General features: G+C 32.5%; 3 protein-coding genes across 3 annotated transcripts in view; all 3 read left to right on the plus strand.

The window, feature by feature from the left end:
- The window catches only part of LOC108756265 (low-density lipoprotein receptor-related protein 2), a 77,094-nt gene extending 68,952 nt beyond the window's left edge, over positions 1–8,142 (plus strand). Inside the window, exons 24-29 of the mRNA XM_018499928.1 lie at positions 905–1,142; positions 2,444–2,698; positions 3,800–4,306; positions 5,477–6,455; positions 6,532–6,631; positions 6,774–8,142. Coding sequence (XP_018355430.1) covers positions 905–1,142; positions 2,444–2,698; positions 3,800–4,306; positions 5,477–6,455; positions 6,532–6,631; positions 6,774–7,049 — 2,355 coding nt within the window. The 3' untranslated portion in view covers positions 7,050–8,142. The remainder of the gene's footprint in view (positions 1–904; positions 1,143–2,443; positions 2,699–3,799; positions 4,307–5,476; positions 6,456–6,531; positions 6,632–6,773) is intronic.
- Positions 8,143–15,853: 7,711 nt separating this feature from the next.
- Positions 15,854–19,339, plus strand: LOC108755960 (3-oxoacyl-[acyl-carrier-protein] reductase FabG-like). The gene is made up of 4 exons (XM_018499456.1): positions 15,854–16,014; positions 18,241–18,557; positions 18,670–18,871; positions 18,960–19,339. Exons 2-4 carry the CDS (start codon positions 18,241–18,243, stop codon positions 19,218–19,220), a joined length of 780 nt encoding a protein of 259 aa, XP_018354958.1. The 5' UTR covers positions 15,854–16,014; the 3' UTR covers positions 19,221–19,339.
- Positions 19,340–26,130: 6,791 nt separating this feature from the next.
- Positions 26,131–27,978, plus strand: part of LOC108755943 (tctex1 domain-containing protein 1-like) — a 9,761-nt gene continuing 7,913 nt past the window's right edge. The window contains exons 1-3 of the mRNA XM_018499404.1: positions 26,131–26,211; positions 26,357–26,484; positions 27,544–27,737. Coding sequence (XP_018354906.1) covers positions 26,202–26,211; positions 26,357–26,484; positions 27,544–27,737 — 332 coding nt within the window. The 5' untranslated portion in view covers positions 26,131–26,201. The remainder of the gene's footprint in view (positions 26,212–26,356; positions 26,485–27,543; positions 27,738–27,978) is intronic.

The raw sequence follows: 27,978 nt of genomic DNA on the forward strand, positions 1-27,978 counted from the left end.
TAAACATTAATTAGCAATTTTATACAATGAATACATTATGTTCTTATATTAACAAACGAGTTTCGCATATATTCTTGATTTTTTATAAACTAAATTTCTCGATTGTTCGAATATTTTTTGAACATCCAAACAATACAATTTTTAATTTTTGTTTACTTTTCGGATGCTATATTTTCTATAATTAATACACATCTTTTTGGTATATATAATTTTAAGAAACATACAGTCTATTTTATTCTTTATATATAAATTGTTAATTAAAAAAGAAATGATCATCAATTAAATGTCAAATCGACGTCAAATTGGTTAAAATCATCGTATCAATATTGATTCAACATCAATTTGATGACTCATTTCTCGCTGGAAAATATTTACTTTTTAAAAATAAAGTTTTTTAAAAAAAATATTTTCGCTGTACGAATACTTTTTGCACTCATTGTATATCTTTTATCAAATTAAATTATAATATATTAAAAGTAATATGTGAATAAAATTTTTGAAATATTGAAAAAATTTAATTAATTCCTTGGCAAAAATAAAAATCCGAGCGTAAGTTGAATGTAAGAGGAGAGTAAGAGAAATTTTTTTTGTAATGTAAGAGGAGAGTAAGAGCGTAAATGAAATTTTTAATGAAATAAAAATTAGAACAATAGAACGTTTTCATTCCAATTTTCGCCCTTTAAAAGCTTCGCTCTGATTTTTATTTTTGCCAGGATTAAGCGGAGAGCACAGACTCTTGCATAACACATAATGCATAAGAAATTGAACCAATCAAAGGCCTTTATTTCCTTCCTTTCAATGAAATAAAGAACTCTGATTTTCTTATGCTTTATGTGTTATGCGTTTATACATTTTGTATATCAGAGGTTATTAAGATAAAAATTTTCTATATAAATTTGCGCAGCATGATAATTTCCGATGCGCCAGTGGTCATTGCATCGCGTCATATCTTCGTTGTGACGGTGCGCGAGACTGTCGCGATATGAGTGATGAGATCAACTGTACACCGAGATATCCCGGAGGAAGATACTGTCCGCAATCGCGATTCCAATGTAACAACAATCTTTGCGTCTCGTTGAATGACATCTGCGATGGCACCGACGACTGTGGTGACAATTCCGATGAAAATGCTACCATGTGTGGTGAGTTTATTATCGCACCCTAGTGACAATATTTTCCGTACAACTTTTTCAGAACTTTTATATAAATTTTATAATTTTTCAAAATTTTTATATATTTTTTTAATCTTTAAAAAATTTTTCTTTTTGAAATAAATTGGAATCCTTTTCAGAAATATTGTGAAAGTGCACATCTTTTCTAGAATAAGGTGATCAGATTTTCGAAATGAAAAAACGAAATGCGAGTGAAGTGAAAATTGTAAAAATGCTTATTGATTAATTGATTTTTGATATGAGAGTCAAGAAGAGAAACGATTTTATAAGGGAATTTCCTATAGCGATATAGCAAATAGTTTCATTTATTGCGATATAATAAATTATATTGATATAAATTATTATTATAATAAACTATATATTAGACAAGTAAACAAATAGTAAAAAATATATATTTAAGTAATGTTATAATCAATAATACGTGCTAAATATCGTGATAAGAGCACGACGGTTGCAATAGATTTCTAGATCTTTCTCGACTCTCTAAACAGTCCAAACCAATAGTCCAAAACACAATCAATCAGAGACAGAAGACGCGAAATTCAAACATCGTATTTTTCTAGACATTTTGTTTACATATTAATTCAAAAAAACGGGACAATTTAGTTAAAAACGTGACGTCTGATTATCCTATTCTAGAATCTTTTATGCCTACCTATATAAATTCTGAAATATTCTAAGATTTCTCATTCTATAATTTCTTTTGAAGAAAACTTATGAAAATTGTAAAAATTTAAAATATTTTTTCATAAATCTTTATAAATTTCAGTCGAATATGATAAATTCTCAAAAATATCATGTGATCTTTGGTGAAAATTTTTTTCATAACTTTTATAGGAATTAGAACATTTTTCAGAAATACTCAGAGATATTTGGAAAGTCCACATTTTTTCTTAGAATTTTTCATACATGTGAATTCTGAAATATTCTGAAATTTCTCATCCCATAAAAAATATTTTTAACTTTTTTAGATTTTATAATTACATTGCATCAGAAATTATACTTAGAACAAAAAAATCTTAGAAATCTAGGATATTTCATTAACATATATGAAAAAATCTGAGAAAAAATGCAGAATATTTCTGAAGTGTTCCAATTCGTATAAAAATGTAAGAAAGTTATAAAATTATACAGAAATTATGAAAAATTCTGAAAAAATTATACAAAAAATTCTGAGCAAATTTTTCACCAGAGATATTATGAGAATGTTTTTGGGTGATATTGCTTGATTGTTTTACAATGAGAGTAACATAATATTGTTGTGTCTTTAGCAAACTTCCAGTGTGATACACACAGACGGTTCCAATGTGCCAACCATAAGTGTATCGCCAGATATCAGCTGTGCGACGGGATTGACAACTGCGGTGACGGTTCTGACGAGAACAACATGACGATGTGTGTGAAACAAACTCGTCCTTGTGATCCGATCACGGAATATACCTGCGCGAACAAGAAATGTATCGATCATCTGAAACTCTGTGATCTCGCAGACGATTGCGGGGATCTATCGGATGAGTTGGGATGTCGTAAGTTTTATTCTTATCCAGGGTTGGGAATGTTATTTCATAAAAATAACGCATAATCGTTACTGTTACTTTTTGTAAAATGTAACTCGTTATCGCGTTACTAATTTCAAAAAGCAACGCGTTACTGTTATTTACAATAGAAAGTAAGGATTAGTTACTTTTTTATAATGTTAAAGGAAGATGTTGGATTTAAAAATTACAATAGTTAGTAATCAATATTAATTGTAAAATCAATATTAAAACTTAAAATTCTAAGCAATTTCTACAATATATAAAAATGTTTTCTTTATATTAAACTTATATTTAACAAATCTTCGATTCTTTATATTAATATTATTATTTTTCAAAATATATTTATTTTTAGGAAATTAGATTGTAATTTGTATTTTTTTTTCAAATGCAGATTTTATTAAAAATTTTTATTAAATATTTTTTAAATCATTAACGTCGTTAAGAGTATTCCAATATTCACTAAAATAAAAAATTTATAATTCACGTTACATACTACAAATTTTTATTATTGATATAGTAACAGTAACTATTGGAATACAGTCTAAGAAATGAAATATAAAATATTTTTTCATATTTAAATTTCTATTATAAAATTTTTCTAGTTAATTAAAAATAATATGATCTATTGAATAGTTATAAACTAATAATAAGAGATCATTGTAACGATAAAAGTAACGGCTGAATTCGTTATCATTATTATAAAAATGTAACGATCTTATCGTTACTATTATTATTATTATTATTATTAGGCGTTAGGAACTCGAAAGCTCATTGCCGCAAATACCAAATCCCGCCACTGTTCCCGTCCCTGAGCCAGATCCCTCCATTTGTGACCCTTGTACCCCATTTCGTTAAGGTCCATTCTAATATTATCTTCCCATCTACGTCTTGGTCTACCCAATGGTCTTTTCCCGGTTTACCAATTAGTACTTTATATCGTTATATACTTTATATCTTATCGTTACATATAGAGAAAAGTAATATTATTGTCGAAAAAAAGAAAAAATTACATCCCAATCCTGTTCTCATCTTCTTCGCTCCACTCGTTCTATAATCAGAAATCATCAGATATCTATATTGTGTTTTTAGATCACAGTCATCACTGTTCGGACAATGATCGCGGCGGTTGCGCACATGTATGTCACAATCTCAGTGACGGCGGCTATATCTGCGCCTGTTATCCCGGTTACATAACTTCGCAGGATAGTCGGAAGCACTGTGTGGATGTCGACGAGTGCCAAACCGGTAACCATCAATGTTCTCACATCTGCACAAACTTGAATGGCACATATACCTGCTCTTGCCGGCACGGTTTCCAATTGTCGGACAGACACAGTGGTGTGTGTCGCGCTGAAGATGATAATGCTGTCGTACTGTTTGCCAACGGGCCCGAACTCCGAGCGTACGATCTACGCACTAGGGAAGAGATGGACGTAGTAGACAACGAGAAGAGAGTACAGACCATTGATTTTGATCCCAGGACAGAATATGTTTTCTGGATTGATTCGTATGACAATACTATTAAACGATCCTACATGGTAAACGCCAAAAAAGGCGAAGCGAAGATTGGACACGCGCAGGACCTTAATATGAAGAGTACATATTATTTAATTCTAAAATTTATTAATTATATTTTTTATTGAAAAAATGTTCTTAATTTTTTAATAACTTTAATCCTTTAATTTTTATCCGAGATTTAGATTTTATCAACACTGTCGATATTAGAGGAAAAGCCGCTATTATGAGATACTGAGTTCATATTGGATAAATGCTAGAAGTCTATAGGCAGAATTTAAAAAAAATAATAGGTTATTTTGAAGGAAATTTAATAAGCTTTAAGATAACGTTTATAAAATTTAATTCAAATTCTATTTTTTCGAAAATTAAAAAAGTGTAAAAAGTGAATAAATTGCAAAGTTAAAAAATTGTGCTCTTAATATGAGATGCCCCGAGAAATCGATTATAAAACGCAAAATATATCAGTATTGCAATTAAAAAACTTTATTTAATGTTTCTAAAATACAAACAGACATAGCCAGCGTGCACGAAAAGTGAGCATGTAATAGATTGTATCCAAAACTCGTCTTCAGGTAGTTGGAATCATCGCAGAAATAGACACTCGATGTTCATTGCGGCTGTCTTTTTTATTATTATGCAATAACATTTATATTTTAGCAATGATTTTCACTATAACATAGGAGCACGGGTTATTTCATATTAGAAATAGCCTGGGTATCTCATATTACGATTTCCACGTCTTATGATTTTACGATCATCAAATCTAACTTCTATAATTAAACAATTCAACATATTCCGTATTTTTCTATTAGTACGACTTTACTCTATCACTACATAAAGAATTTATTGCCAAATATTTATTTATTAAATAATAAACAAGATTTAAAAGCTCATCTCAATGAAACTTGAAGACATCCAAATTCTAAAATCTTGTTTTACAATGATTACAGGCATGATCTAATAATGAATTGTCTACTAAATAGTTTTCAATCCAAGAGCAATAAATTCATGGTAGAACTAGATAGCATTTATTAGTTTAGCAGAAACGCTGCTATCTCATATTAGGCGCCTGTCTCATAATAGGTGGCTTTCCTCTAAGTTTTAAGTTATTGAAATTTTAAATCTCTAAATTCTTGAATTAATGTGGAATAGTCTTTAAACGTTTCTTACAATCACATAAATATTTTTTATCTATTTATAAAATAATCTTCACGCAGTATATTTCACTAATAATATTAATTTTTATAGCTGACTCCAGACCAACAAGTTTAGCAGTGGATTGGATCTCCGGTAATTTGTACTGGAGCGAAATCGATCAATCAGGGACTACTCCTCGTGGTCAAATTATGGTAGCTAAATCAGATGGCAGATACCGACGTAGCTTAATTACAACGAATCTCGAACAACCAACAGCAGTGGTCGTAGATCCCGAGCGAGGAGAAGTTGTGTGGGCCGATTCGGGTAATCAACCAAAGATTGAGATAGCCTGGATGGACGGAGCTAGACGCAAATCACTTGTGACAGAACGGATTGCGAGTCCTTCATCGCTCACCATCGACTATGCCATGGAGCACACACTTTATTGGTCCGATAGCAAGTTAGACACCATCGAAGCGATCAGTTTGGCTGGTACCAATAGAAGAATCGTTTTAAAAGGCAGATTACTCAAGAATCCAATAGCGCTAGATGTTTTCGAAAACAACCTTTATTGGACCACTAAGCAAACAGGTGAACTTATCCGACAGGATAAATTTGGCAGAGGAGTTCCGCACATCATCGTCAAGAATCTCCCTAGACCTGGAGGCGTCAGAGTCTATCATCAGCAAAGATACAACACCAGTTTGAGAGATCCATGTCATAACGATCAGTGCACTCATCTGTGTGTAACAATTCCTGGTGGCCACCGTTGTCTCTGTTCAGACAACGTTGGTGCTTTTCGACTTTTGATGAGGGGCAATGATAACGAGAGGCATTGCGACGCCACAAATGAGAGGCCTCTGCCGGCGCCCAGGATATGTCGCTGTCAAAATGGCGGACGGTGTCAAGAACTGGATGATAAGCTAGCGTGTAACTGTCGCGAAGAATTTCATGGCGAATTCTGTGAAATGGCGGCAATCGCCGCTCGAGCAGGCGGATCTACCGCTGCTATAGTTATTCCTATAGTCATATGCCTGCTAGTGTTGTTTGCTGCTGCCGCGATCTTCATGGTTCTCAAGAAGCGACCATTGTAAGCAAGATAATTACAAAATTTTACAATTCTACAAAGTAAAAATTCCTTTACTGAACTTAATTACTGTTTATAGTGGCAAACCTGGTGGTCTTGGTAGTCTTACAGGAGCTCAGAGTGTTTCCTTCCGCCAAGGTAGTAATGTAGAATTTGGTGCAGAAGCTCATGAAAGAATGGTAAGTTCTTCACTCACGTCGATTTTAACAAATCATCTTATAATTAAATAAATCATGTACAAGTGTAATAAATTATATATGTAAGTTTTTCTATTACTGTGTCTATGCCTGTCCTACTTATCATCATATGTCATGTTTAAAGGAACCTCTTGATGTGGAGTACAATTTGAACGACGTTACTAATAAAAACCGAGACTTCAGTAACCCAATGTACGATGCGGTGAATATGGAGAGCGGTGCCACGAATGGCACTGGCACCGGTAGTTTGTTTGAAGTACCGGCGGAAATGAAGCCTTCCAGTATACAGCACAAAGAGCCCCCGCAGCTGCATTTAAAGAGAAGAGAATTAGATCCGACGCCCATCGATTCGGGGAAGGATACTCAACAACTGGTCGAAGAGGACAAGTCCGAGTGCTAGGATTATAATTTCTATCTAGGAATTCCTTCAGATCTGTTGTGCCTCGAACTTGAAATGCAGGGTGGAGATGTTTCACGAGTCTGCAAAGAATATATGAAAGGACACAAACATAAATTAATTTACCAGTTTTACGTAAACACAGTGCGGATCACTACGCAATTGCTCGTGTACGTTATTTATTAAGCTATTCACCGAGATGTTTTTAGCATATGTGGCGATTAAATCAAGGTTTTATCTTATCCAGTGATATCCGCGGATATGAGATCTTTGAATTTCTGAAAAGGAGAATATATCAGGATTATAAAATGTTATAGAGAATAAAAGAGTCTTTTTTGGATAAATGAGTTTATAAAACAATGCCTCAACGGTAAATTCTCCAGATAAATTTTTTAATTAGATCTTTAGATTTGGAAATCTTTATATTTTTATATTCTTTTTCTCTCTTTATAATATTGAATGGAAGAAAATTTTGGATGTCGCCCCTAAATATTTTTGACAAAAGAATATTTTTAGTAGTAATAAGTCAACTTTGCATATTCTTGCATCTAAGAACTTCGACACGTTTAGGTTTTTATTTTTTTGCCTTCTCAGACTTATGAGAATCTTTGATCACAGATTCTCATAATAAATCTCTAGATCCTTCCAGCCAGGAATTGTGAACTGGCTTTAGGATCTTGAAATTTCGATGAGTATAGTATGGCCGCCAGATGACAACGGTCGCAAGATAAATCGATGTTATCGATTTCACAAGGGAGAATAGAACGAAAACGAATTGCAATAGGCACAATCGTGTCATTTTTTACTAGGTGTGTGATTTTTAAGTCTTGTAAATATAATTGCCAACAAAGTATAATGTTCATGTTACATGTACCATAAAAGATGCAACACATCCCATTTTTTCTCAAGGTTGCTATTTGAAGTGTAACGATAACGGCGGGACACTTCCAATAGCTAGGATGTGTATGTATATGTGTGTGTATGCGTGCATGTGCGCGTAGTGCTCGAATTGGTCACTCAATCCATAAATAATCCTTTTAAACACTTGCCATATCTCTGTTTTTTAAATATTTTACAATCTTTACAATTTGTATTATAATAAGATAAAATTATATACTATAAAAGAAATATATATTATTTTATTAAAAAATTCAACAAAACATTTGGAGACTAAATAAAACATAAAATTTCGATCATTAGTAACTTAAGCATGTCTCGTTTAATTATTTTTAATGTACACTTTGAGCACTTAGCGTACGCGTGAAATTTATTCTCAACTATAATATAGCAGGATCAAATTTGATTTGGAGAAGATAGAGATACAAAGCTCAAAGATATTGACCAGTATCTTGATATTTATTTTTTAATTCAATTCCCGTTATGTTTTTTCCTTTATGTATTATAAAATAAAGCAATGAGAGAGAGAGAGAGAGAGAGAGAGAGAGAGAGAGAGAGAGAGAGGGGGGGGAGGTCCAATAATATCTCTATAACAGCCAATGATTAATGAAAGTTCTCAATGGATAATATTCCCGGAGTTGAAAATGATCCTTCTAATTAAACTACAGTAGTTGAGCGTTAATGATGCACGTACGTCCGTTCAAAAAGCTGTATTCTTGTGCGAAGTATTTTTATAAGGCGTGGCGTTATTAGTTTTTTTATGTTGAGAAAATGGTCTTTTCCTTGTTACGGTGAATAAAGGCGTGCAGGCTCGAGGAGACAGATGTTTCATGTATGAGCGTTATTAATGTTATTTTTGTGAATGTTATTACAGAGCACATCGATTTTACGACAGAAAGAAACTTCTTTTGCGCGGCGAACATTATACTTTTGAAATATTCGCCCAGCCAACATCATTGTACATTTTACTAGATTATATGAAGTCGTATCTTCATGCAAAAGATTGTTGAATTAAAAGAAATCGACGGCAATTCATTTTATAAGATAATTTCTTAAGCTTCAAAATCAGAGTAAACTATTTCAATAATTTTGTGTATTTTTTTTAGCTTTCTCTGTCTTATTTTTTTCTACTATTCGTTAACAGTTAGATTGTTTTGCGTTTCGTAGTAATTTACTCTCTTTAATAATAATGGAAAAAAAAACAATCGAAATTAAAATGATCTCTATACATATATTTTATTATAGGATAGGGCGGGATTGTTTCGTCAATTTCAATTTTAAAGTAATTCGAAGATTTTCAAAAAAAGTGTCTCATATGCCGAATTACATTTCAAACGTAACTATAATTTATTGTTCAACATAATATAACTTCTTGTAAATATAAATAACATATAACAGAGAAAAACAAACGTCTAAACTAATGCAAAATTTATGTGTATCGAAATCAGTGAAGTTGTTCCGTTCATTAAGGAGAATCTTCAAAGAAATGAGTAGTATAAGAAAATAATTTACTCATATATAAAAAATTATAACTTAAATGATATAAATGTTTTTTTTTAAATGACCATGAAAATGACAATATATTTTATACCTTTAATTATCACAAAAACTTCAATCATAGTAGCAAAAAATTTTCCTTTGCTGTGACGCATGTTTACATTACTCAAACCGATTCAAATACTACTGTTTCTTAAAAACATATAACTTTCAAATGTTAAATATGCGCTATTTTAACATATTATACTATCTAATAGGAATAATCCTGTGGACGAAAAACCCTACCCTATCCTATCTGCAGTTTACAATATTAAATATTTTTCTAATTTTTGATTATAAATGAAATAATTAAATAATTACTGATCTTGTTAAAAACGAATTGAAAGATATTTAAGCTAATCCCAGCCAACAAGAAACATTCCAAAATATTTCAGCCACAAGAATCATTCCAAAACATTCCGAAATCTTGCAGCAACGTTTCAAAACATTTCTGAAATGTTTCTTGCTTAGTGGGATTGCTAATAATAATTATATGACATTCAACTCTTAATCAGATGATTAATGTAAACCGAACGTCAGTTAATTCCTTTTAATGCACACATTTTTTGCAGAGTCAGTAGGCGTAATTCTTCTTCCGCGCAAACTATAATTGCAGTATAACATCCTTGTATTGTAATAATTCGTTCAACAATGCAATTTCCAAGTCTTGTGAAGAAAATAAATTCGTTAAATTTTTAGATTTTTTCATCTTGTAATATTATATTATTCAAAATAAGGTATCCTTTTTTAATAATTCTGTAAATATTAGATAATTTAAACACATACAAATTCCAAAGACGGAATGCTCTCGCAAGTTAATCAATCTATATATAATACAAGGATTGTAATTTTATACCTCGATAAAGAGGATGAGAGATCAATGCAAACACGTACGTACACGTTTCATAAGAACTAAAGGAAGAAAATTATTAGTACTGACCTATCCTCCGTACAGATTATTATACATAAAAGAGTATATAAATAAATAAATATATATATATTTTTTGTTGCAATCGACTTTGACCTGGGCAGGACTCCAGAATGTCCTAATATTATCACGATATATGAATATTTTGTGTATTCTTTTATCAAGTTGATAAAATAACAATTGTTAATATATTGTACAAAAAAGAACAGATACCGTCCAAGAATAAACTGTAAAGTTGATAATCCAATTTTCCTTATGCTCATGCTATATCAAAGGCACATGATGTGTTGCATCCTTTATGTCCGATTACGCAAATTATATTTTTTTACGAGCACAATATCAGTTCCTTTATATGATCTTTATTCCATCAATATCTTCCTTCGATTAATTTTAATTATAATTTTATGTATTTTATTCAATTATATTAATATTATTGTTTAAATTGATTCCATTTCCGATCAATTGTGATTTAATTGATTATTATATTTATAATAAAAAATTTAGAACGTTACATTTTTTATATTGACATAACATCGATTGTTCGTTCTGTCACTCTTGTTTTTGAAATTTTAATTCTTTAAACTTTAATATGAGGAACTATAGAATAATTTTATACAGTATCCCATAATTAATGACACAACGCTTGTGGGCAGCCAAAAGTGGATTAAGACAACGAAAAATCCTGTATCATTTTGCAATTTTCGCAATAGTTAGTGAGATATTAATTTTTAAAGATTGCCGAATGAGCTCGTATCTACCTGCACCGATCGTTATTATTGCAAAAATTGTACAATGATAAAGGACTTTTCGATTTAGTTTAGTCCATTCTATCAACTCATAAGCGTTGTGTCAATAATTACGGGACACCCTATATAAGTTATTACTTACGTAAGAACTTTTATACATAAATGTGGCATGGAGGAATAGTAAGAATAAGCAGACTTTTAATTAACTTCCCTGTTATATATGTACAATTTATAAAAAGTTGGCAAATTTTATAAAAAAATAAGCCAACAGTTTTCTTTACAAATTCAGTAAGAAAAATATTATATAAACTAACAGTTTGTCGGTAACAGGAGCGTCTAGCGAGCGTGGAATGCATGTATAGCATGTAAATGACCAAAGCCAGAGGCTAGAAGCGGTTGAAGTCGAAATTTATTGATTGTACTTGGACGTACAATGCAATAAAATTGCAATTTCCTGAATATTGGCAGCATCTTTATTAAAATTATTTTTCTCTATTGTTCATTTCTATCAATATATATATGTACGTATGTATAAGATTTAAGATTAACTTTAATATCTATTTCTACCAATATAGATTAACTTTAATCTTGACTAACTTTCTTAGACTTTTTATCTTTTTATAATTCTTAGAAAAAGTTAATTCCTAAGGAGAACAAGAAAGTTAAAATAATGTCATATTGACAAAAAATAACATAAATTTGGTCAATAATCGATCGATGTGACGATAAATTAACATTATTTTGAATTTTTTATCCTCCTTGGATTCTTACAAAAAGAGCTAGTTCTTAGAAGTAGAAAAAGACATTAAGATCCTGGCGAAAACTTTTTTTAGAATTTTCTTGGAATTTTCCCGAAATCAAACAAATTCGGATTTTTTATCAAATTTTTTTCAAATATTAGATTGTTCAGAAAGTTCGTGCCGTTTTTTTTTAGCACAAAATTGTATTTACAATATCTTCAATTTCAAAAATAAACAAAATTTAATTTAAAAAAAACAATTTTGAAGCTCTACTTTCAAAAGGTTACTATGTTTTTTTTGAGTTTCTATGTGTTTGATCATTTTTACATACAGAAAACTACGAGCTGAAAAAGATAGAAAATTTTCTTCTAACTTTGGATTTATCATTTGCCCAAAAAAATTTGCGAAAATTTTCGGCATCCAAGAAAAAGCTTAAAATTTTCGCTACAAAATCGTTTTTTAAAAATATATTCCTAATATTTTTTGTTACAGAGTTATCAAAAAATCAATGAATTAAATAAAAGAAACATTTTGACTTTGATTGCTCATAACTTCGTTAAAAATCATCGTACCTCAATTTAAAAATCAATTTTTAAAGCTAAAACTTTGCTCTATTAAATGGTATAATAATAACAACAAATATATTGTATGTATAATTTTGAGCTAAAAAAAACGGCACAAACTTTCTGACCAACCAATATATTTATAAGAATTTATAAAAATTACCCAATTTGATAGATATTTTTCCTGCAAAAAGTCTATCCACGTTTTTCAGAAAAATTCGGTACATTAGGCATGAATTTATCCGATTTTAATGGAAAAATGGATTTGCTCGAAAAATCTCGAGTACTCTCTAGCTTTTTTAACAAATGCGACTTTTTCAATTTTTTCTAACATATTCGGTGTCTTATTGTTAAAATTTATCCGATATTTACAGAAACGCGCACTTGTTCGAAATATCTCGATTTCCTTTTCCCATTAAAAATCTTTCCGACTTTTTCGGACAAATATGACATATAATGCCACACACAACACATAAGAATTACCCGATTTTAAAAAAAGCTTTAGTTTATCGAAAAACCTCAATTTCCCTTTTTTAACAAATATAACTTTCCATCCGTAGAACAAAGTCGGTATGTTTTGCCGGAAATTATCCGCTTTTAATGGAAAAGTTTATTCGAGTTTGCTACTAGATGATATTGTTTCTCGCATGTCAAAATTTAGTCAATCTCTCTAATATAACCAGATTTATGCATGCACTTACTGCTAGTGCGATTACATGTTTGCATTAAGGAAGCTAGTGAATATACAGGCTATTCCGACTTTTTGACGTACCGTTTGTAGACTGGTAGAGCGAACTAAACTGAATCGAAAAGTTCTTTACCATTTTGCAATTTTCACAATTTTTTTTTGTTACTCAATAAGCAATTGATAATATATAAAATTAATTCATAAAACAACTTTATATCGATTTTATCCATTTATTCGACAATTTTGAGGATACAGGTTGAGAATACTTCGGTCATCATACCCGGTTAATCTTCCTTCCTGGCGAAGATTAATTGCAAACAAAATGTTTTTACGGGGATTATGTTCCGATAGCTATGTCAAAAATATTCTTATTAGTTACAAAGGAAACATTAGTTTCTAAAGCTTAACTATAAAGTTTGAAGACGCTACGTTGTTCAGTATTCGTTTGGCAGCCATCAATAGTGGACGATCTCGGTGAATTTGCAAAGATGGAAAAAATTGGTCATCGTTATGTGATACAATACTTTCATTTGAAAGGTCTTAGCCCAACCAATATCAAAGCTGAGCTGGATTCTACTCTGGAGGAGTCTGCTCCTTCGTTTACAATAGTAAAATATTGGGTGGCAGAGTTTAAACGAGACCGTACGAGTTGCGAAGACGAACATCGCAATGGTCGACCAAGTGAGGTGGCCATTCCAGAAATGGTGAAGAAAATCCACAAAATGGTATTGGGTGACCGTCGATTGAAAGTGCGCGAGTTAGCAGACATGGTAAACATTTCAAAAAGTGCTGTACATCGCATATTGGCTGAAAATTTGGAGATGAGAAAGCTGTGCGCAAGGTGGGTGTTGCGCTTGCTCACAATCGAACAAAAGCAGCGTCGAGAGGATGTTGAGTTAAAGTTTGAATATTCCCCACGCATCCTATTCGCCAGATTTAGCCCCCTCGGATTATTTTCTCTTTCCAAACTTGAAAAAATGGCTCGGTGGTAGAAGATTTACCAACAATGAAGAGGTGGAGTCTGCGGTTAATGGCTATTTTGAGGAGTTCAACGATTCTTACTATAAACAGCCATCGAAGCTATTGAACATCGCTGGGAAAAGTGTATTGAGCTAAAAGGAGACTATGTTGAGAAATAAAGATATTTTTTCCCAAATTTTTTGTGTTTTCTTTGTTAGATCGGGTACTTCTGGGACCACCCTCGTAGCTATGTTCCGTAAGAGATCAGCTGACACCGTAGTTTTCATTTGCTTTATCGGCTTGTCCAAGAAGAAGATTATTTTTTACTTTAATAATATACATATATATTAATTTAATATACATATATAATATACATATATAACAATGTACATATAGTTGATAAAAGAAAATAAACGAAGGACTTTGATTGGTTTTTTATGCGTGTTTTATCCAAGAGTTCATGCTCCTCGCTTAATTTTGAGTTGGCATATAAAATAGATTCGCAAACAACATACTTTTTAACGATGATCCGATTAATTTTAATTAATAATATCTCAAATAATTAATATTCTGAAATAATTAAGGGTAATTTTTTTCTCATTTTTTCAAATTTAACTTCTTATAAAGGAAACAATGTTAAAATTATATTTTTAATTATTTTTATGTCATTTCATTATTATTACAATATTATTTTGCTTATATTAAATAATTTTACAAAAAAAAGAAACATATATATGGACATATTTTATAAGTATATATTATATTTATATCGTAACATAATTTTACATGTACATGATGTCTCACAATTCATAACCGAAATTTTAATAACGTATTCCTGACTTAAAAATAAGACAAAAATCCTACCATCAAAATGTAAGGCTATAATAGTTTTTAAATTAATTCGTTATACATATTTAAAATAATTCGTTATGCATATTTATTATTTTTAATATTCCGTAATATCTTTATGTTATGTACGTTGCATATGTAATTATTTTCTATGTTTAAACATGATTAGTGAAGTATTTCAACATTATTGTATAAGTTACTACTTCAATCTCGCATGGGGTAAACATAGGCGTACGAACATCCTCCTATGATGTATCATTCCTGAGCATGCGAAATGTCAGCTTTGTGATTATCCAAACAACACGAAGTCGATTATAAGTTGAATGTCGACTGATAATCGACTAATATTTGACGAATGTCTCAAAAAAAGTCAACTAACAGTCAACATTCTAAGTCTTAGAACTTACTCTATGTCAACTGGGAACAGTCAACTTTTAACAGTTAACTATATATCGGCTGAAAAAAAATCGACTTTAAGCCGACAAACAATCACTCGTGTTGTTTTGGGTAGTTAACTTTAACCGCAATTAATTTAAAAACTATTATAGCCTCGATATTTTGGTATTAAAATTAATGTTTTATCTTTAAGTCAGGAACATGTTATTAAAATTTCGGTCACAAATTGTAAGACACTCTGTATATACATATACATATTATATACATATTTATACATATATATATTCATATATGTATATTCCTATATAAAAAATTTTTTATCGGAAACTGCTTGACGTTAACATGACGTTTTATTCTGTTTGGCCTATAATCATTAATTATGCGCATAAATAATAGAGGGACATACAATTTAAAATATATCTTAATAGGAAACGTTTTATCATTTATTATAATATTTAATCATGACTAAAATGCGTTTTACTGTTTTTAAATAAAGAAGTGGGACAGATCTTATAAGTATGTAAAGTGCCAATTTAAGTCATGCATTTATCATATGGCGTGTCCGCTTACCACTGATTTACGGATCTATTACAAACGCAATATCGCATCTTTTTTTCTGCTCGAAATTATAAATTTTGTGAATTGTTCAATATCATTGTACTACAGTAAGTATAATTTATACATTTGTTAAACAATTTGTTATTGTTATATAATTAAATCGATGTTTGCAAATATAATACTATTAGCTACAATATCTGAAATAACTAATCATACAATGCTATTCCTAATAAAAAACTGAGTCAAAAAGTTCTGTACCATTTTGCGATTTTCGCAATAATTAACGAGATATTAATTGAATAATTCAGAAGACTTCCGTCATGCGTACTGTCAACACAATCAACTACATCATTAAATCAGGCAATTTAATGATGTATCTCAGTTTTACCGTACTGTCCAAATGTATCATGAAAAACGCAACACATTTTTTCAAGTCTATAATATTGAGAAGAACCCTAAAATGGGTCGAAATATATATATTGTAATACATAAATCATATTGAATTATTAATGTGATATATTAACATTAAGATCCTGAATCGCGACTGAAAAGCTTTCTTACTATATTTATGAGATATTAATTTCTAAATATTGCCGAATAAACAGATAAAATCAATGTAAGACAATTTTAAGATATCTTTCAGTGTTCTTTGTGAAATATTTTGAAGATGTTTTTTAAAGAACTCTTAAAGTTATCTTACACGTCGATTTTATTATGAAATACGTCACTTTAGTATAAAACTTTAATTTATTATATCTTCTAAACCAATGTCGCTCCCCACTTAATTCTTGTAGGGGTTGTCACTTAGCCCCTACAGCACGAAATATTGCAACAATATTATTTTGAAAGATTGTAATATTTTATAAAACATTGCTGCAATATTATAGTAATATTTCTATATCTGCAAAAATAAAATATTACTATAACATTATGCAATAATTACTCTAGTTCTATTAATTACTAATATATTATTGTTTAGTATCATACTCTAAAATAAATACGATAAAGTTATGATAAAAAAATATTCGAGGATTTAGAAAACACATCCAAGACTATGTTCCGATTCCCATCCGGAATGCCACCCAGGTACTATTCCATTCTTATTTATCGAAGCAAGAATATGATACCCGGAAAACGCCTAGATGGAAATCCGAACAAGCCTCAAAAAAGATTAAGGAGACTCGCTAACTAGATTTGCGTATTTCTTAGAACCCCTAGACGTTTTCTTCTTACGAAAAGCGTATTCTTATAGTGACGAGTACTTATTTAGTGAATTTTATTTTTATAATAATATATTAAAATATTTTCTACAAAATATAAAAATTACAATATTTTGCAATATTGTTGCAATATTTCCAATAAAATATTATAATTGAAATATTGCTGCAATATTTCGTGCTGTAGGGGAAGGTACTTTTCCTACAACATATCTAAAGGATATTGAAATCGATGAGGTGTAACCTAAAAGCATATTTAGTCAATTTAGCTAATATTGCATAGCTGAAACATCTTTAATATCCATAAATATTAAATAAATTTTCCTTTTTAGAAAGAGCATAGAAAATAACGTTTTCTTGAAATTGACTCTGTGCGTTGCCAAAGTATCTGTATTTTCTTATTTCTCACGATCACCATGTGCGTTGCCAAAGTATCTGTATTTTCTTATTTCTCACGATCACCATGTATAATTTATACAATAGATATATAAAACAATATTAATATTAAAGTTGCTTACCCAGGAACAGTACACGATATCGTTTGTAGGAGAACGTGACGGAGTAATTTTCTCATGTTTAATAATGATATAGAATTGAATAAAAGGCGCAATATGTTATAAGATTCTTCATCTGTGTTTAGTGAAATGATTTTTAGAAGATGACCAAAGGATTTCAAGATAAAAGCCCTAGTTCTGCGATAAAAGCAAATGAAATAAACTTTGAAAAGATCGTACATTTTGCGAAAATTAATTTAGAAACCTAATATTTTTGGAAGTTTATATGATATTGAAAAAAAAATGTTAAATTAATATTTTCGAATATTAAATTGCAACGTCTGTAAGACATTACTTTAATAAACATTAAATATTTCGCTGCAATATTATTTATAATGTTATTTTATGGTAATATATCAATATTATAGAAATCTCCAAATCAATGTCAAAGTATGTTTAAAATAATGTATTCAACATATTTGAAAATGTGTTACATTATTGAATATCGTTGTATAAATAACATCGTAATATAATAAATTTTATATTATTGGGTATATAGTAATTTAATGTGATTGGTTGTGCTATTGGATGTACTCAGTGCAAAAAACGTTATTTATTTTAGATGTCTTTCTTGAAAAAAGTTGTCCTGATAACAGGGGCCAGTTCAGGAATTGGAGCTGAAATAGCTATTTATCTGGCTCAGCTTGGTGCATTACTGTCGATAACAGGGCGTAATAAGCACAATTTAGAAAAAGTAGCTGAACAATGTGGACAATCCAAGCCGTTTATCATAATGGCAGATCTAGCTAATGAGAACGATGTGAAAAATATTATCGACTTGACAATCAAGCATTATGGGAAATTAGATGTTTTAATTAATAACGCTGCAATTTTTGAATTAGGTAGTATAGAGACTGCAAGCTTGGAACAGTATGACAAGTATGTAATGATAAGTTGATAATATGTATAAACATGGATATTGATGAATTATGTTTTATTTTAAAAACATACTGATATAACAAAGACGTGTTTTTGTTATAAATATATTCAGCATTTTCAACGTAAACATTCGGTCAACATTCCAATTGACTGCGTTGGCAGTGCCACATTTAATCAAAACGAAAGGCAATATTATAAATGTTTCGAGCATAACTGGATTACGACCATTCAAGAATAATCTGCTATATTCCATGAGTAAGGCGACTTTGGATCACTTTACGCGTTGCATTGCTTTAGAATTGGGATCACGACAGGTAAGGATAATGGCTATTTTCGTTTTTCAACAATAGCATTATAAATATTATTTTGCACGTCATAAGTTATTTTTTTTAAATACGATAGGTGCGTGTGAATTCCATAAATCCTGGCGCTGTAATAACACATCTCTTTCGGAAATATGGAAGCCAAGAACAGATTAAAAATTTTTTCGAGCAGTCGAAAGAATGGCATGTTTTAGGAAGAAACGGCGATGTTTTAGAAATCGTAAAAACCATTGCATTTTTAGCCAGTGACGATGCTAGTTTCATAACAGGAGTGACATTATCTGTAGATGGAGGTATGCATATTATGCCACCTGCTGTAACTTTTGCGTCACTTGTATAAAGAAAAAGTATTTTATATTATTTTTTTGTTGTGCTGGGTTGCCCATGGAATACCAATATTTTCGAAAAATCAGAAAATTTATTTTAAATATTTTATGAAAAAAGATAATTACTATATAATGGAAGAATCTGAAAATAAAATTTTGGTGTATTTTTTATTATAACAGAAGATAATAAAAGAATCTTTTAAATTAAAAGGCGGTTTGAGGTTAGAATAACAATCCATTTTACGAAAAAATCGTTTCATGGGGAATGAAGCCATAAAAAAATCGGAACGTAAAAAGTGATCATAGTAACAAAAAATTTAAATAATTTTCAATAAAATTGACTTTCGAAGTAAAACTGTTTATTTTTTTCTGTAACAATTTAAGCGGTAAGAACATGATGATATTATAAGGATTCTTAAAACTATATTCTTGTCTGTAATTCGCATACATTTTGTTGAAAATCTTTGAATAAAATCCTTATTATATCTAAAAGCTGAAAAGTCTAGTTATTGCATAGCAAGTCTACATCTAATAAAGTCATTAGAATTATGAAGTACCGCAAACTTGCCTCCATTTTTATGTAAAACGCGGTCATTTTTAAACTTATGTATTTGTATAAACATACTTTATTCGGAAAATAAAGCGGTTAAATATGTAAACCAACTTTTTAATTGTAAATAATTTATTTATTAGGGTCTCGTGTGACACTTTCGTACTGTCAACATCTCTGCTCGCCACTCTGCTCTGATTTCGCTTTCCTTGTTCAACGCAGAGCGTTCTCTCTTATGAGAAGTGCTGCCTATTTTATATCATTATTGTGCTTATTTTGTAGTCATTGGTGCTTATTGCAACACCTTAGTTTTTTATCTTCTAATTTTTTAATTTTTTACTTTTAACGTTTTTGCGAATGCTGGTCGGCGAGCAGAATGTATTTCTGTGAGTGACGCGATCTTTCTGCGTATTCCTTATTAATTCGTTTGTACTGCGTTTTTTTTTACATTTTTGTAATATTTTATCATTGCGTAATAATTTTTTAAATCACATCATAATTTTATGTTTAAAAGTCTTAATATTTATGTTTAAATCTAGCCGTTATATTCGTTATCGTTATTGTTTATTCGTCTCTGCCTTTGTTAAAGGACAGGCACAGTTATATTATAATTATTTTGTTATATTACTGCGTGCCTTATTGTGCGATCCTACGCGTAAACACTTCTCTTGTACTGTGCCTAATTTCGTGTATTTTAGCATGAGTAAGTCAACGTGTGCCAAATGTAAACGCTTTATTTCGCGTAAGCGCCCTTGCGCTTTCTGTGATGCTGACAATGATTTGCGCCTCTCCGATGATTGCGATCTTGTTATTGAGGCTGTGTGAGTGAGCATCGTTACCTCTGCTTGGGGTGGTGCCTCGTTGGATGGTTGCGTCTCATCGCCTTTTCTCTCACCTCGGCCTGACGAAAATGACGAAGTGCGGTGTCTTTCCGGATGCCTTCTGATGTCTCATTGGCTCTTTCCGTAGTTAAGTCCTCCTTGTCTAATCTAACTAAATTCATCTCTTTTTTGGAACACAGAATTGCTCGTATTGAGTCAGGACTCTTCTAGATCGTTTCGAGCCTATTCTGGAGACGTTCAACGCTAGGATGATGAAGTTTGATGGAGTGCTAAAGTGTCTCGGGGATGCTGAGGGTGCGACGAGTTGACTGGTGGCGATGATGGATGGCCTATCCGCCGATCTGGCTGCTATGGATACTAGGCAGGTCATCCTTGAGGAGTGTCTTGCCAAGCTAGAGGTGGAGGTGCGTGCTGACCCTGCGTCTTCTGCTGATGGTTCTCATGCCTTACCGAATGACTGCTAGTTTTGAGCGCATAATCAGTGAGCAGAGGGACCATGAGCTCATCGTATTCGGTCTACCAAAGGTCCCTTCAGAGAACTGCACTGAGACTATAACTAAAGTTTCATCCTCCCTTGATGTCTCGATGTCTTCGTCGGAGATTGCGCGGGCCTTCAGGATTCCTGGCAGGAATTCGTTCTCGTCTCCACTTATTGTCAAATTTATAACAATAGCGAGGGGTAGTGAGTTAATCGCCAGGGCTCGTTGGAGGAGTAGACTGAATGCATCCGATGTCTGCGGCTCCTGGCTGACTGGTAGGATCTCTATTTGAAAGTGGGCTACTGCGTCCTCAAGTTCTTTTCATCCTCGTCCTGTCCCTCTCATCTCGCTCTCTTGTCTTCGCCGCTTGCGTCCGCTAGAGGTAGCCGATGCGTGACTTCTTGCAGATCCATCTCAATTTTCGGAGTTGGAATCAGGTGTCTTTCGCAATGGCAGACTGCGTGTTGCGCATATCAACGTTAGGTCGCTTGTTCCGCATGTTGCGTTAGTCAGAGACATTATCGCCTTTCACCGTTTGGATATTCTGCCGTCGGGACTTGGTTGCGGAATTCGATTGACTCTAGATCCGTTGACATAGATGACTACGTGCTCGTTCGCTCGGACAGATCCACAAGTCGCCGCGGGCGGTATCGCGCTATATATCGATGAGTCTCTCCATTTCTCTCCGATCGGATTGGGCGTCCCGCCGGTGAGTACTCTTACTGACATTGTTGCTGTGTCTCTCCAACTTGCTCGTGGTCGACGGGTAATGGTTATCTGCGTATACCACTCTCTGAGTGCATCACTTTCTGACTTACATTTTATAGAGTCATGGCTGTCCTGTGTGGCATGTATAACAGAAGCGATCGTGTGCCTGGGCGATTTTAATGTCGACATACTTGGTCAAATTAATTATAACTGTTGATATAACGTCGCTGTTTTCTCTTAGGCAATTAATTGATGCTCCAACTCGCTTAACATGTAATTCCAACCACCTTGGATCTTATTTTTGTCTCGTCGAGCATTAATGTGGTTGAGTGCGGAGTTAGCGATGCGATCAGTGTGAGTGACCATCTTATTATCCATGCGACGCTGGCTATTCCGCGATCACATCGCCCTGGTCGTGTGTCTGTCTCGCGTAACATTCATGCAATCAGCCTGAAGATATTGAGTATGAGCTGGGGCTGATGGACTGGTCTCCTTTATATGCGGCGTCGTTGATGAGATGGTCTCTTACTTTACGGCTTCTCTTACTGCAATTTTTGACCGACTTGCCCCGATTACTTGTAGGCGTGTTTCTCGTCCGCGCCGTGACTGAATGATGCAGTCCGACGGCTCATTGAGTTACTGAATACTGTTCGTCGTGAGAAAAAGTCCTTCCTCTCTACCTTCCTTAAAACTGATTCCTCGCTCCAATTCTGGAAAAATCTCCGTACCCTTGGCGGGGCATAATCCTCGTCTGCTTCTATACCTTTACACCTCAAAAACTCTTCCCTCCTGAATAATCATTTTCTTGATGCTCTACTTTCTTCGTCTTATTCCTCTAACTCTTTCACCCTCTTTCCTTCTCTCCTCACGTTTCCTCGACCTTCAATTTTGCTCTAATCATTCTCAGTGATCTTTACAATATTTTTAAGCATATTCAGGCGCATTCGCCTGACTTCCACTGGGTCTCTTGATTTCTCCGATCGCATACCCCTACTATGCCTTCCTCAATGTCTTGATACCCTTCTCTATATGTTAAATTTCTCCCTCTCTCACAGTACCTTTCCCTCCTCCTGGAAACACTCAATTGTTCTTCCCATTCCTAATAACCTCTCTTCTCCTTCATCTTTTTGCTCTATCTCACTCCCCCCTTTCCTCTCAAAGCTACTTAAGTATATCTGCTTCTCACAGCTTAATGTTTTTGTCTCCAATTCTAATATCCTTCCCTCCTGTCAGTCTGATTTTCGTCGATCTCACAGCACGACGACGGAATTGCTTCACATTTCTGACGTTGTGCTTCGTAATTTCGATAATTGTCGCCTTACTTCCATTATTGCGCTGGACTTCACAAAGGCTTTCGATATCGTCAATCATGATCTATTTTTAGATAAACTGAAGTTATGCGGTCTTTCCCATTCTCTCTCGCTAATCTGCTTATTCCTTACAAACTGCACGCAGCAAGTCCTCGTATATAATCCTTTTCCTCTTTTTTCATCTACTCGTGCCATTCTCTCTGGTGTTCGCTAGGGTTCCATTCTAGGACCTTTACTTTTTAATATTTTTGTCTCTGATTTGTCTAATATTTCTCTGTTCTCCGAGCTCTTCATGTATGTAGATGATGTATGCGCTTCTCAAATTCTTTCACTCATTTTATGTTTTAGCGTCCTGTTCTGCTTTGAATAAACTTAAAATCTATCGCCGAATGATCCACTAATAATGCCCTGCATCTAAATCTTTCTAAATCATCCTTGGTAATTGTCGGTTCCTCAACATTGTTATCCCGTATTCAGTCCTTTGACATTTCTCTTAATTCTATTTCAATTCCTCGCTCCTCCTCTATTAAGATTTTTGGTGTCTATGTTAACTCTTCATGATCATTCGAGTCACACGTGGCCGTCAAGTGTCGGACTGTTTATATTCGTTTATGTCTTCTTTATCCCTTTCGCCTTTCCTTTCGCCATCCTTTCCTGCTCTCAAAAACTCCTCACCTCTCAATTACTTGTTATTTCTCTATTTGATTACGCTGATGTCGTCTGTATTCCTGCTCTTAACCAACATCTGCTAAATCGTATAAAGCGCATCCAAAATTCTTGTCTCCGCTTCTCCTGTATTCGTAAATATGTACCTCCGTATTACCAGAGATCTGGCTGGCTAAAAATTTGGCAACGTTTTATTCTCCATCTATGCTATCTTGTATTTTCCTTCCTTCGCTCCAATATTCCTTTATATACGACGTCTCCTTCAGTTGAACTTTAAGCATCATTCCTCTTTTAATCCTCTTGTCACCACAATTTATCAAAATTTCTTATCCTTTCCCATATATCAGTCCACTAAGCTCTGTGCTTTCTTCTACACCTCTGTCAAACATTTTATATAATTCCCTTCCTGATTCAATAAAAACCTTTCCCTCTCTGTCCTCCTTTCATTCCGCTGCCTCGCGTTTCATTGCGTCACTCACATATTTAAACGAGACTGATATAATTAATGTGTTTGCGTGTGTATGTATGTAAGTGAGTGTATGTGTATAGATGTATGTGTGTGTGTATGATTTCAGACATTAGTTTACTTCTTATGTCTTATTCTGATTTTGTTGCAGTAGGCTTTGCTAACAGCAATTTTGCTAACCATTTGCAAGCTTCAATTGTCTATTGTATTTGTTTATGTTAACTATAGTCTATTGTATCGTATTTTATGTCTATTCTGTTAACATGTAGTCTTTTTCATATAGCTTTGCAATAAACTAAATTAAATTAAATTAAATTATTCATGAACCAAAAGAAATACTGTACAAATGCTTAATTTTTATATTTTTTAGTCTAATATAGGGTTATTTGTTGTTGAAATGTTAGTGCAGAAAAGTTTATGCACAGGTATAGAGGCGCGGAAATAAATACGAGTTTCGATAATACTCTCTGATGATACTCTTGACCAAAAATTAACTTTCCAAATTTCCAAGCGAGCGAGTAAGCGAGCTATTCGCAAAATGTGCAGTACATAACATTAATTGCAAAACATTGTGAGAATTATGCATAGTGCAGTTCCGCCATATTAACGCAACCAAACTAGAAAAGCCATTGCACTTTGGGGTGTATTCCCTTTTCACTGATAATGCAACCATCATGATATCACAATAGTGCACTGCCGCAGCCATTCCAAAATTATTGTGGCACGGCCAGCAATATTGTAATGTCGTATTTCGAAACGGCATTACAGTAGACTGACAATAGTGTAAAAAGACGCTATGGATAAACGCACTAAATTGTCAATAAATTTTGAACGAAAGCAGCAGTTTTTTCGAAGAAGATGAACTAATTATGAGATCATCAATTCAGTTCAACTTCGTGTTAAAAATTATATGGACACAATTAACGAATACATAGTATGGCAATAAAGTTCGCGAACAAATGCTGTAAAAATCATTTTATTAAAAAAATAATATTACACATTACACTCTTCAAAGAACTCCCCCTGAGCTGTAATGTACTTCTCCATTCGCTTTTATCAGCCTTCGAAGCACTCGCGAAATTGCTTCTCTGTTACTCCTGACAGCGCCTCTGACTCTTTCATGACTTTCAGAGGTCACTGCAAATGGTGCCTTTTCAATTTTTTTTTAATTTTTGGAAATAAAAAAAATCACATGGGGCTAAATCCAATGAGTAGGGAGGGAGAGGGGGAGTGTGTTCTAGTATTGTGGTGGATGTTTTGGCTAAAAATTGCTTGACAATGATGGAGGTGTGAGCGAGTACATTGTCGTGGTGAAAAACCTACGACTGGTCTTGCCATAAATCGGGTCTCTTTCTGCAAACTGTTTCATGCAAACGATCTGAGTTGATGGTTTGTATGATCTGAGTGATTAAATGCGTTTTTATACAAAATAAATAAATCTGACATACTTTTTTGAATATAGTACCTTTTTAACATTACACATGTGTGCGTAACATGCTTTAACCGTACCATCTTTCGAGGCGAGGCAAGTACTCAGCGTACTCAGGGTATCAATCATGAAACTTTATCCCTAGGATGGAAAATGAAAAGTGAAAATTTTGACCATTGAAGTCAAAGGAGAAGTTTTTCACTTTTCACTTTTTACCCTAGGAAAAAAGTTTCAAGATTGATACTCTTAATTGACCCATGGAGTATGCTCTAACGTGACGCGAATATTTAATCGCCATATTGGTTCCGGCGAACGTATTAGAGCGTGTTGGACATGTTGGTTCCGTGCGATGCGAACAAACCTTTAGCTAACAAAGTTGACAGATAGAGCGACGATAAAAATGTATAAATGCGGCAATTTCAAGGAAGTTAAAATTAAGAACTATAAATGAAATTTTTGGAAGTTAATTTAATTGTTATTTGATATACAATATAAATGATTTTATTAATTATTTTACATTTTTAAGTAGAATTTCTTCAATAAGCATGAGCACAAGTAAGTTTTAATTAATAATGACTTAAAAGATTGAAATAAAGTCTCAAAGTTAAAATATGTATTAATAATAATAATTATAATAATTAATTTGATGCGAATAATGATAATAATAATTGGACATACTGAATATATTATTAATTATCAGCGCAACGATCCATGTCGAAATTATGGCCTATTCTCCGTAAAGCTGTTCGATCCAAAACCTATATTAGTAGTTTATCCCTTACTGGAATACCAAAGTCAAGCTCATACTTTCGCAAGAGCCGCTTTAAGGTATTTTACATAAAAATTACCTAACATTTGGCAAGATAAAAGAAAATTTTGCGCAGTTGTTTATAAAAATGTATAACTTTCGAAAGTTATAACAAAAATAAATAAAAGATTGTATTGGTATGTATTGTAATGATAATAGGCAATATACTTGTAGTGCACTTAAAATGATCATGAACTTTATTAAATTTATGGAATAGATTATGAGCACAAAGTCGTCTAAAAGATGACTAAATTGTTATAAAAATCTTTTAGTGAAAGAATATAGTCGACAAAAAGATGACTAAAAGACGACAAATGCATTGCTAGTCGTCTTATAGCTTTAGCCATATAATAATTAAAGAATATCTTTTGGTCGTCTTTAAGACAGCTTTTAATTTTTATATTTTGGCACATATAATAATTTAATAATATTGAATTCCTAAATTAATTTTTACACAAACTGACATGAAATTGCATGACTGACAATATATATATCCCATTTTTGGGTCTTGCAATGTTTGCCAGTGTTCTATGTGCCAGAACCATTATCTTTCATCCATAATCCCTTTTGGGGACTCAATTACAAAAAATAATTTATTAGTTGTGTTTATTAGAACACGAATAAAATTTCTCATAATGTGCACCTTTTATTCTAGCCAGAGTACTTATCATGAAACATGTCGAAATTCATTCCGATTTTGTTCCATGATAGGCTTGTATGATTTTCAAACGCGAGAAACTGAATTCCACCACATCCGTCTGATAGCAATCCAGCATACTACTCACAAATGAGTGATAAAAAGTATAACGGAAAGATATCGTTTTCATGTTGTCTTTTTGGCAATTCGAAAAAATATCTTTTCGTCAATTTTTTGCTTTGCGAAAATGACAACTATAGAAAGATGACGAAAAGAGGTCTTTTTTAAGTTGTCTTTCCGCCATTTTTTAGATATTTTTTTCATTTTGTCGGAAAGACAACTTAAAAAAGACCTCTTTTCGTTATCTTTTAGTATTTTATGCTGTCTGGATATATAATGTATGTGATATTTTAAATAAAAATATATGGAAATTATCTTTCAGATTCCGAGGTATCAAAATACTTATCGTTTGGAGGCTTGCAAGCCTTTCAAGAGTGAAATTGTTGATATGATCTTAATTGATGTGATGCAGGATTATTTAGTCGGTTTAAAATATCAATCTCAAGTTTGCATGCAGATCTGTCAGAGAATGTCGGAGGAAGTGCGCGACAAAATTTGTAAGGAGTTTTACGATCGGTAATATATTGATTAATTAAATAAATATATTATAGTAAATTAAACGCATTAAGTGCGCACTAGTGCACATTAAAGTCCGCACTAGTGCACGAAAATTGATATAAAAATGTCTGTTTTATATAAATATAGAAATGAGTTTTATTAAATCGCGAAATCTTCAATGCACTTTATTGTATTATTTACGGTTTTATATTTCCCAAATATTTATATTTCACTTTTACACTCTCAGATAGATTAGTGT

Source organism: Trachymyrmex septentrionalis, unplaced genomic scaffold (assembly GCF_001594115.1).
Source record: "Trachymyrmex septentrionalis isolate Tsep2-gDNA-1 unplaced genomic scaffold, Tsep1.0 scaffold126, whole genome shotgun sequence".
In the NCBI taxonomy this organism is placed as follows: Eukaryota; Metazoa; Arthropoda; class Insecta; order Hymenoptera; family Formicidae; genus Trachymyrmex; species Trachymyrmex septentrionalis.

Coding starts and splice junctions, on each gene's coding strand:
- LOC108755960 (XM_018499456.1), top strand. CDS start 18,241: ATGTCTTTCTTGAAAAAAGTTGTCCTGATAACAGGGGCCAGTTCAGGA. Junction 18,558..18,669: donor AGCTTGGAACAGTATGACAA/GTATGTAATGAT, acceptor AAATATATTCAG/CATTTTCAACGTAAACATTC. Junction 18,872..18,959: donor TAGAATTGGGATCACGACAG/GTAAGGATAATG, acceptor TAAATACGATAG/GTGCGTGTGAATTCCATAAA.